Source organism: Osmia bicornis, chromosome 14, assembly GCF_907164935.1.
Source record: "Osmia bicornis bicornis chromosome 14, iOsmBic2.1, whole genome shotgun sequence".
In the NCBI taxonomy this organism is placed as follows: domain Eukaryota; kingdom Metazoa; phylum Arthropoda; class Insecta; order Hymenoptera; family Megachilidae; genus Osmia; species Osmia bicornis.
In genome coordinates this window covers 889,161-900,550 of record NC_060229.1, presented here as the reverse complement: position 1 = coordinate 900,550, position 11,390 = coordinate 889,161, and the positions used below count along the sequence as shown (strand labels likewise).

The 11,390-nt window shown below is 49.3% G+C and overlaps 1 protein-coding gene across 12 annotated transcripts in view; it reads right to left on the bottom strand.

Annotated features, from left to right (window-relative positions):
- Positions 1-1,156: 1,156 nt before the first annotated feature.
- Positions 1,157-11,390, bottom strand: part of LOC114877055 (transcription factor Sp8) — a 71,451-nt gene continuing 61,217 nt past the window's right edge. For all 12 annotated transcript variants that reach the window (XM_029189163.2, XM_029189162.2, XM_046288641.1 and 9 more), the window contains 2 exons: positions 2,942-3,980; positions 1,157-2,873 (listed from right to left, as the gene is read on the bottom strand). In XM_029189163.2, the coding sequence (XP_029044996.1) occupies positions 1,936-2,873; positions 2,942-3,947 (1,944 nt within the window). In that variant the 5' untranslated portion in view covers positions 3,948-3,980 and the 3' untranslated portion in view covers positions 1,157-1,935. The remainder of the gene's footprint in view (positions 2,874-2,941; positions 3,981-11,390) is intronic.

The window sequence follows — 11,390 nt, the reverse complement described above, 5'->3', positions numbered from 1 at the left end:
ATCGCAAATTGAATAACAAACGTTCACCCTCGTTGGTTAAATCACCGAAAAAGCCATCCCCTGGGCTTGTACGGTGCTCGACATTAACCGCACCCCCCACGGATCGTTGCGTCGCGATGCTTCAGACCCTCCGCCGGCTGCTTTGCATAACGATCTTATTTCGTAATCTCTGCCATATTGATCCGATTTGGAGAACGTACTGCTCGCGAGTAGAGATCGTTTATGGCTTGGTTACGGACTGTCGTTGTCAGATCGCTCAATTTTCTTCTTCACGTCGACCGTTCTCGGCGTAATTGTCGAGCTTCGAATGGAAGAAGAGCAGACGGAATTGTTCGATTCACCGGACATGCATCCTTCTTTAACGACACGCGATTAAAAGGAAATTACGCGGACGTTGTGGAACCAAAGGTAATTAAATTTATCGGAGCTTATAAAGCTGCGTGTCGCGCGTATACGTCATTATTTAGGCATTAGCGAAGGAAGTCTGAGGCCCAAGGTGTCCGAATAAGCCGAGTCATCCTCGGTAATAACGTCGAGTGCTCGGATACACCGACAGAAATAGGCCAACAGGAGTGTATCGTCGAGGGAATAAAAAAAACGCATTTCGAGTTAATCGAGCTAAGAAGATGGTTGAGAACCTTGTACATGATTTCGTTCACGAACCGACATAGCAAGAAAAAAAGGTGACGTTAACACAAATCGCGCCTGTTACCTGTTGTGGTGTACAACTGCACAAGGAATTAGAAGTGTGTGTGAATATTAGAGATAAGTGATCTTGAAATTTAAAGAAACAGTGAATTGTGTGAGGATGAGGAGTGGATACGCCTGAAAGACAACTTACTTTTGCGCCAAACATGGTTGATTTGTGTTGGGCGAAGATCCTTTCGGTGTTGTCAGGACGTAAGAGTAAGAGCAAAGTCTGGAGCTGAAACGGCTTCCAGGGATGATGCACGTGGACCTCCGGATTAGCAGCAGCAGGAGCAAGGGCAGAGAGCTAGGAGAGATGAGACGATAGATATTTAGTGGAGAACACGTTCACGAGAAGAGAGAATCATCCAAGCACATTCTGTTACTCACAAAAAGCATCGTTTATTTTCTTTTTATCTCTTTTAAAATGAATTTATAATAATCTTTATAATAATACATCAATAATAATTATTAATAATAATTAATTAATTAATAATAATAATAATAATAATAATAATAATAATTAATCCATAATATTGTGATGTAAAGATCGAAGAGAGTCGTCATCGATCGACACGGAATCATCTTGTCCGAGATTCAAGTTCCAAACGCAATTACACACCAAGGGAAATAATTGAAACGCGACAATGAAAATTCGTTGTTGCGTTTGCTTCGTCCGACGGATTTGTTGCACGACCAACAACGTTTGGAACCTGATCGGAGAGATGTATCTTCCCTGAATCGAAGATCGTACATGCTGCCCGATTCTCCGTTGCATCCCTCGAGAATAGTGGGAAGCAAGAATACGAACGCGAGAACGACACGGTATCGTGGACATCTCCTTTCTCATGCATTTGTTGGCTGTGTTGAGTGTTTACGTATATGTGTATGTTTCTACGTAAGTGTCAGTGTATGGTACAGCGCGACAGTGCATTTATATAGAATTTTTACACCGCTTAACATTACACCGCATAATATATAATAATATAATATATCTTTCTCACGCGCGCTATTTATAGTATTTACAAGTAACAAAGTCAGTTTGTATGGGGTAGTAAGTGAGTGCCACGAAAGGCTCGAACTGCCGATAAAGAGATGGGAGTGATAGAGGAAAGAGTCGACGGTCAACGACGAATATACTGAGATTCAATCGAAATGATCGAGAAAGTGATGACTTCATCGGTACCGCCGACGGGAATCAGGAGGAAAAATAGGTACGACGCTAAAAGTGGCAAAAGAAGTGTTAACCTAGAGACTATGTACAGGCGCAGGGGACGAGGGTGAGGGAGTCTGCGCGGTCCCCGGCGTGCCAGGATTTTGTTGCACGGAGTAGGAATTGGTCTGACGCGAGTGCTGTTGCTGCTGATGGTGATGGTGTTGGTGATGGTGATGATGGTGGTGATGGTGATTTTGATGCTGATGATGGGACGTGGTGTTTACAGGATTGGATGTGGCATGATGGTGACCAATGGTTGCGTGATTTTGCACGAGGTTCAGGTTGAGGGGGTAGGATAAGGGGGAGCCCAGGGCCGTTGCGGCAGAGGAACTGCAGGCACCGGCTCCGGGCCCCACCGGGCTCAGTGCATGCTCATCCCCGCGTGCGGATGATGGTGGGCCGCCGCCGCCGCCGGGACGGATGTTGCGTGATGATGCGGATGGTGCATTAGAGGAGGGAGATGGGGGTGGTGGGGATGGTGTGGTGTCAGAGGCGGCGGGGTCATCTGCATTGGGGTCATGGGTGTTGTCGGCTGATGGCCGAGACTGGTGGTGGTGGTGGTCTGGGATGTGGTGTTGTTGGTGTCCTGGCCCGCCGCCACCGCCGCTGCCGCTGCCGCCGCCGCCGCCGCCGCTACCAGCGCCTGCTGTTGCTGTTGCTGCTGCTGGGCCTGACCCGGTTGCGCCGGCTGTTGAGGTGGCTGCTGCTGCTGCTGCTGCGGCGGCGGCGGCGGCTGCGGCTGCGGCGGCACCGAGCTGGAAGTGGGACTCTGCTGACTCCCGTTGTCCTCGCTGTCGGAGCAGGACTCGGCTGACGAGCTCCCCGCTCCCCCCTTGCCCTTGCTGCCGCTGCTGCTGCTGCTGCTGCTGTGGGTCTTGACGTGCTTCGCGAGATGGTCGCTGCGCATGAACCGCTTGTTGCAGACCGGGCAGGCGAATCTCTTTTCGCCGGTGTGGGTTCGAAGGTGCCGCTGCAACTCATCCGAACGTGTGAACCGCTTGCCACAGAAAAGCCAGTTGCAAACAAACGGTCGCTCACCAGTGTGCCACCGTAAGTGGGCCTTCAGATGCGACGTTTTCCCGTAGACCTTACCGCATCCGGGTATGTGACAGCTGTGGATGTTCTTCTTCCTGAGATGTACGCCGGCCGGACCGAGCCTCTCAGCTTCTTGACAATTCGGACAGTCGCAGGTGGCACGGCCGGTGTAGCGTCTCTGCGAACGCGGCGAAGGGGCCTGACCGACGCCGCCGGCCCCGACGCCGACGCCACCGCCGCTTCCCTGAGGGCTGCCACCACCGGCGCCCGAACTCGCCGACGCGGCCGCGTGATGGTGAAGCCCGAAACCCGGCGGGCCACCCGGCAACATCGATTTGTACGTGTCTTGAAGAAGATTATGACCGGCGGTGGTCGCAGTGGTCAACAGATGATTACCCGCGAGTGCTAGGCTGGTCGAGTAATCGGCCGAGTAGTTGGCCATTTGGGCTGCATGAACACCGACGCCAACCGTGCTACCGACATCCAGCCAACCGCCGGCAGTCGCGGCTCCATGCACGTCCCACCAACCGTCGCTCGCTTTGATTCCGCCGTGTGTCGCACCAGGCATCGCGTTGAATGGCCACGATTCGTACGGATGCCGACCGTACACCGAGCCCAAGGTTGCACCCTCGACCTTTCCAAGGAGGCTGCTCTGATGATGATGCGGATCCCCGGCCGGTTGGGCACTAGCTGTTCCAGGGAAGTACAGATCACCACCGTACTGGGGCGCGGTTGACGCGCAAGAAGTGACCGGCGCTCTTGCGTAACCACCGGTCGTGCTGCCGGCACTGCTAGTCGCGGTTGGTCTTTGACTGACTCCTGTCGTCGTACATCCACCTCCTCCTCCGCCTCCTCCTCCACCTCCTCCGCCGCTTCCAGCAGAATGTTGAGGTGAGCTACCGCTGCTCTGTGGGCTCTTTTTCCACGGGTGGAAACCTTTGCCCACCGCCGCGTCAGCCAGCGGCGGGGGACTTTTACTACTCAGCTTGTTGCATTGAGCGGCAAGCATCGCCAACGGTGTACCCCGTAAGCCTGGGTGATCCTGAAACAAGAAAAAAGGAACGATCGGATTACAATTTCACTCGATCGAATTTTTCGTTAGTTCGATCGGTTGGCGGTTCGCGTTGTGTCCTAGCCAAGATTTTATTGTGGTCGAAATACGTTCCCGAGCAGGTGTTACCTGAGAATTACGGCCCAGTCTTTCTATACGATTACACAAGTCGATAATAACGTTTCGATGGGCTTCGCAAATTAGGCGATCGCGTATATCGATTGGCGAAATAGGCCGAGCGATTGAGACGCTTTCTCAAGGTGATGCAGCTCGGAATATCGAAATCCAGTCAGACGCCGTCCATAATCGTGCTTAAATTGATCCAAAAAAGGAAACTGTGCCTATTCTCGTCCTAGCGACCATCAAAACCGGATCTTCCCTCGAGGATGTATAATGACACAAAATTACCGGTCCTATCCTAGAAAAGATCAACGATAGGTCCTAAGCATCAAAATTAGAACTGATTACACTGTCGTGCCCTAGAAAAGAATGAAGTTTATGAGCAGATGCTCGAATAAACGATATTACACACGACATTTTGGAAGAATCGTGGAGATTTTCTCAAAGTCTGATGGGATTCAAGCGGCTCTCATGCAAATCACTGTAGGGACGAAAGACGAACACACTAGGTCGGTGGCTACCGAAAGGCTGGAGGCTGAGAAAGGGACCGAAGCGGATTCAGACGTGGAAAGGTAAAGGCAAAGGGTCCGCGGAAGCGGCAGGAAATTAAAGTCTGGCGGGCCGCGCAGCCATTAGCAGCCGGCGCCATCGAGGCGACACGCCCCCACGCGGTTCAACCTTGCACCAACACCGACCAAAGACAACGGGTGCACGCACCCTTCGACGATAGAGGCAAACAGAGGGATAGAGAAAGGGAGCACCCTACCAATCCGCGATAACCCCGTGCTGTAACTTCGAGCAAGATTGCCAAGAGTAATAACCATGGTTGCGGTCATCGATGAACACATAGCACCTTGCTTGTCCCATTCTATGATAACCCTTGAGATCATTTTATTCTACTACCTTATCGCTTTGTCTCTGGGATGTGTCAATCAAAGACACGTAAAACAGTTCCCGAACGAGCAACGAACAAGCCGACGAATAGGAAGGTGACTGCGAATTTCGGCGCTTGCTCGCCGTGGCTTCCCTGTAAGGGGTGGAAGACAAAATCGCCTTTGCTAGCCGACGTAGCTAGGGTGAGAGGTTGCAAAAAGGGGAGAGAAGCTGGAGGAGAGACAGAAAGTACGAAAGGGACAGAGGTGAACTGGAGAAGGAGAGAGAGGGAGAGACAGAGTATCTCTCGGCCGGTGGTGTTCGAGCCACGCCCTCTTTGAGCTTCGTGAGTGCAGGTTGTAGGCAGGCTACGTATTGATCCGCTAGAACGATATGACAGTGGCCCGGTGGAGACAACGACGTCTCTCAATTAGCCTGCTCTGCCTTCGTTTCGAGCCTATATCTTCGGTGGTCGAGCGTACAAACTCGTTCCATTTGATGTCGCGGTATAGGCCTTGAGAATCTAGCAACGTTTGCAAGAATTAAGCACTAGAATCAATACGTATTGTGACATCTAAAAAACTCGTATCGCCCCAGTGATTCAAATGGTTGGTTAACGAGAAATCGGGGGGGCGCGTTAATAGGGTTATCGATTAGAACGATGGTTCTGGTCGGCCGGTAATTACCTAGCGCGCAACGAAAAACAGTCGTTATTTTATGCTAGCGGAACATAGCGCGGAGCGGCGCCTTCGAGTCGCCGATATACTTGACTCGACTTGCCTTTACACGTATTTCTGTCCTGTCGATTATCATGATTCTTCGTGGACTGAGCTTGTTTTATGTATACTAGGCACGGCAGTCTATGTGCCGACCCGCCAAGACGAGATTTCAGCGTGGTTAAACGAAAGGAACGAGCGAATCGAAAGCAGTACGCAAACGAAATCCGTCGTAGATTTCGCGGCCTCCTGTCGGCACGGTTGAAAGAGATCTGTTGTAGGATGGGCATGGTTAGGATCCTTTGTTTTAGCCGCGTGACGTCACGCCCATCCTAGCCAGCTAGGACTAATAACGCCTCTGGCTGTGCCGCGCATAAATTAAAACCAAGTCTCCCTTTTTCCTTGCCTTTCGAACGAACTACCTTCCGAGAAAAATGCGTAACAGCAGCCAAGTGTTCTAAGGGATGGCGTGTCGTCATAAACCTTCTCCAACGAGCGGTCAAATGCAAAGGGTCGTGCTTCTTGCAGAGTTGCCAAAGTGATTCAAAGCGTATCAATTGCTGTAAGATTTTCCGCGCGAATCCTATGTTCGAGCTGAGCGGGGATGCGTATCGAAGTAGGTCGACAGTGTGTCGAATGAGATTCATGACGTGTCCAAGGAGATCCATCTATCGCTGATGCGACCAGCAAAACGTGCGCGTTCGTGAGAATAGAGTCTTCGCGATATTTAAAGCAACCCCCTGTGGCTCGGGGGGCTTAGAATACGGCCACGGTATCCCCTGCCTGTCGTAAGAGGCGACTAAAAGGGGACAGATAAGTCCCCAAAAGCGCCGGCCCCTTTAGGGGCGAAATTTAAAAAGAAAGAAAAATGTTTAAAGCATTGGCGAGAAAATGATTTTCTTTTTCTGCTCGAGTTTCCATTACTCGAACACTAAATGAAAGCGACGATGAGCTGGTAAAATGGCACGGAAACTTGTGGGTGTTCGAGTGAGAGCAATAGCCACGCGACAGCTGGATGCGGGGGAGAGAGTTCGAGCGGCAACCAGCCGACAGCGAGGGTGCGAACTCGGTAAAGCGGTAGGGTGTCGATTCGGCGCGGCATGCGGCAAACCGCATCCGACATCTACGCGTCAAGCTTCTTTCCCTCCCTACCAACTCAAACAAGACGTCCTCCAGCTTACAAATAGAGTTCTCGTCTCCGATGCGAATCGAAACGATTAAACAAAGGTAGAATCTCGTGTAAAAATCGAGTTCCTAGTTAAACGATAGGATCAAGAGGATACCTACAACTCGAAAAGACAATTAAAGCGTGAATCGCGGCAAAAAGCTGAGAGAAGGCAGGGCCCTGTTTTGGCAGGTAATAGAGCTGGACGCGAAATTAGTCGGCGGTCTTTTCTGGTTTCCCTGTAAAAAGCGTTAGTCCTTCCCGAAAGCCATTGACCGCCGCTTCTCCGGCACCTGCCTTCACTCGTTTCTGATTGGATCCACCTGCGTGCCGACCGCGGGTTAGGCAACGAGAATTCGACCGCTCTGTTCGCTCGTTTTTCCAAATCGTGAGATTTCGGGAGTTCCACGGTAATCTAAAGTTATCTTTTCAGGCCGCTGGCTCGATATCCCTCGTAAACCGTGCAGTAAAAGCTTTTCGTTTCCTGTGCGGCGCCCGGTATCCACGCTCGCCGTAATGCCTCTGAGAACGAGCTACGCGTAATCTTAATATCGAAAGGCTTCCTAATAAAAGCAACGCAGCACCGGCTGTAAAAATAAGCTCTTCCGTAACGCGACTTGCCGCCGTAATAAAAACGGTCGCAAAGGATTAAATCGCGAAAAAAGAGGAACGTGTAAGCGCAAGATTTTCAGATTTCCTGTTAATCGTTTTTCCTGGCCACCCAAGGGAAAAACAACTTTGCACGGGTACCGTTGTTGGCTCCGTGGCGACCGTGGCTCCGCTTCTAATGCTAATTATTTGTTTATCAGTCTTCGCATGCAACTGCGCCAACACGCAGACTTGTCTCGATAAAACGACGCGATCCCCTTCGAGTACCTTACTTGTCCAACGTATTATTCGTCCGAGATCACGATTACAAAAACATAGTCCTTTTCTTTAGATCAAAATTTTCATGATTATTTGTCTCCATCGACAAGGCAGATCGGAATTAAGGTCGACGCCGATGTTTCGTGGCTATTGGAAACCAAAAGATAGGGAAGTCGGGATAGACACGATAGGGAAGCTTTGGCTGGAGGACGGGATTAATAATTTTATTCATGAATAACCGAGGCTGCACCGCGACTGAGCCTCCGTTAGTTCCCACCAAACGGCAGCGCTACCTGTTATCCTCCCTTCTAAATTATGTTTTTTAATTAAATCCATCGTGAGAGACCGACCAGGCTATCTCTTTTTCGCCCTCTGTCCCCGTGTGGCTTCTCTCGTCTGTCCGGTGCGCGCGGCGCGTTACGAAAGGTCCGATCGTATATCCGAAAAAGTCTACCTCGCTGTAACCGTGGCCCGGGGCCAAAACAGGGAGCTACCCAAATTTATTCGGCTATCGAACGACCGGAGGGAACAGAGGTTACTCTTCTTCTTCTACTTCTTTTCTACGTTCCCCTCTTTTTGTTCTTCCGCTGTACGCGGCACTGAGTTTTTTGGTCCTCGTAGACCCGATCCCTCGACAAATTTCAAATCGTTCTTGGTCCTAATGATTTCCGGGTATAGAACAGGGCACCCACGTAATTGACTGTCTTGAAGCAACGTCCCAAAGGGGAAAACCGAGCAACAATGTTTCGATTGTCACGAATCTGTGATTTATAACTAATTATTACGGTTCGGTGCCTTAGCTCCTCGTATCACCTCCGGTGTTTTCCGACTCGCCTCGATGATCTAAGACTGTTATTTCTAAGAAGAAGATATTCAATATCGAGACGAGTGCATCGAGAATATAAACTCTGTGTGAATCTTCATGCTCGAACATCGTTTTCAGCCTTTCAAAGGCAGCAGCATTAACGAGGAGGTAGCTTGACTAGACGGTGTAGTTTTTGGCAAAAATCGCGACTCGTTTTTCAACCGTTACGTCTTCATTAGGATAATGAGACCGGCGTAAATCTTACGAGAGACCGTTCGGTCGTTTGAGTTGCGCGTGCTTCTGGAACATCAGCACAGCCGGTGAACGGAAGCTACCGCATTTGCATCAAGTAATTTAGTGGTACATAAAATTCTGCAGCCAATTAGCGGTCAAGTGTCCGATCTATCGCTCCGTTAGTCGTTTATACCCTCTCCGAAATACTTTCAGAAAGAAGACCCGGTTTCGATGTCCCTTGCAAGCTTTCTTTTCGAGCGTTCCGGTAATCTTACTCTTTTCCTGACAATTTTTTACGGTCAGAGCCGCCTATCGGCACGGCTATTCGAATCTTGCGTAAGCACCGCGTTTGAATGGTCGTTTCGACGAACAGACATGCAACCAGGCGAGCATAAAATCCAACATTTGCAGAAATGGTAGCCCCGTTTTGGCAATGCAGTCAATTAAATTAACGTTACGAGGGCAGTAAAAGTCGTGCGCTTGATTGCATTTTTCCTTGTGATCTGGATTCAAGATACGTGTGTTCTGCTGTGCAGATTCCACGAAATTTCTTGGTTTAACAAGCAGAATACGTTCACTCGTTACGGTTCTCCAAATTTATATGCGATACTGCGAAATCAAAACCAAATATCCGTCCAATAAGAATGTGGATGATCGAAATGAGCCCGGTATCGCGACTGAGTAGCTCCGAGAGGAAAGAATAAAATTATAAGAGTTGGTGTTAATTTTTGCCGAACCTACGAAAGGAAGGAATCGACATCCCGTCTCGTAGACATTGAAACCGTCTATATTTCAAGCAGGGAACCCACTACAACGACAATATTTTCCGCGCCATTTGTCCTGCGGGACTGTCGCGGTCGCGTCTCGAAGACGCGCCAGGGGGCGGAGTTGTAAGCGCATCTTTATCGTTCTCCAGGTAGACTAGCACATAGTCTATCGTTCGATATATTATTCGCCTCCTAGATCAACCTACCGTTCTCCAGCACCGTTCCCGTATATTTGACGTTTTATTGCCGATGCTGCACGGTGGTCCTGGTCGGCGGCTTTCTTTCAATTACGAAAGTTTAAGTAAATAGCGTTGCCGCGAACCCGGGAAACGAAATTGTACGACGATAAATTAAACGGACATTTGCATTTAAATGATTCGATGGTTTACCAGAAATTCGATAAGATCCCCTTCCAGACACGACAGTTAGCGTAACCTGCGAAAAATCGAATCTAGCTAGGAAATATTTGTCGCGCAACATCTGGACTATGTCAATCTCTTCGACACCGATCTACCACTTTGATGGATGAACCTTTTCATGCGTCTATCGTGATTCTCTAAAAAACACCATTTGTGTTACCCGTCAACCCAAGCTTGCCCAACTAACCGTCTCGTGTCACTCGAGCAGTACGAATTGAAGTTTGACAAAAAAATACGCTTTCTGAAAATACGCAAATGGACATTCGCGAAACGATCGTTCAAAAAGGTACCGGTAGGAATAAGAGATAATTGCTGACTACGCATCACTGACCACACACTGGGCTCTCACCTGCGTGCGCTCGATATTATTTATTCGTGGCATTCATCAAACCAGGAAGATTCATCGGTACGAAAAGAACGTACAGCTAGGGGTTGGGGTGTAATTTAGTCGTGGTAGCGTTTTACGAGACGCAAAAGGGCCGGTCAAGCGACTGATACCCGACGAAATTCGCCAACAAGCCAACCTGCGAGCCTATAAATTTACACCAAATGCGGCATACTTCCAACGAGCCAAGTGCTTCTTTTATGACGGAAGCTTACATTGAAACCGAGATACGGCCGATGCGTGTACGCGAGCTCGTTCTTCGTAATTGAGGCAGAAATCCGCCAAAGAGAGACCGAAAGCGATTCCACGGTCTGCACCTGCGAATATTTACGTTCAATTAAAAACTCGTAAACACCTAACACCGGCTAAATCTAAATGAACTTCTGGTAGGGTAAAGGGGATCCGCTGGCTCGTTCATTCACCCTCCAAGCCAGCTATGTACAAGGAAACGCGTCCTCCTTGGAGCAAACGCCTGACCCACATACGAGTGAACGGAACGAGCGTTTTTATTTTTTCACGAAAGAAATAGAGATTGCGTTCTCGTCGTGATCATCGTCGCGTGTCGAGAGACGATACTCGCGGGCACCTGTCCCTTGGCTTTGGTAATTTTGTCCCTTCGCAGCAAAAAGTGTTGCAATTTTTGAAAACGCTTTAACGAGACCGATACTCGGATCAAAGCCAAATTGGTCATATTACAACGATTACATTTTTTGCCAGAGTTTCTCGAATCTCTTGCGAAACGATGTATCGCGATTAACTCTTTTGAAACGAAGCTTTCCAAATGCAAACTGTTACGGGGAACAGCTTCAGAATCCAATCTCATCCATGAGTTGTAACGTGGTAAAAAGGCAATTCGATAAATCGAAAAAGCTGCATTCAAAGACATGCGGCAAATACATACAAGGATAACGTACGCTTTCTCCGACTATGAATTATAGGTATTACGTGCATGCGGCGAGCATAAACGAGCGTGGCTGGTTAGAAACCGCTAAAGAGGACCGCGGAGGCCGTTTAATTTCGCTACTTGTCCGCCGCGCGACACGCTCGATA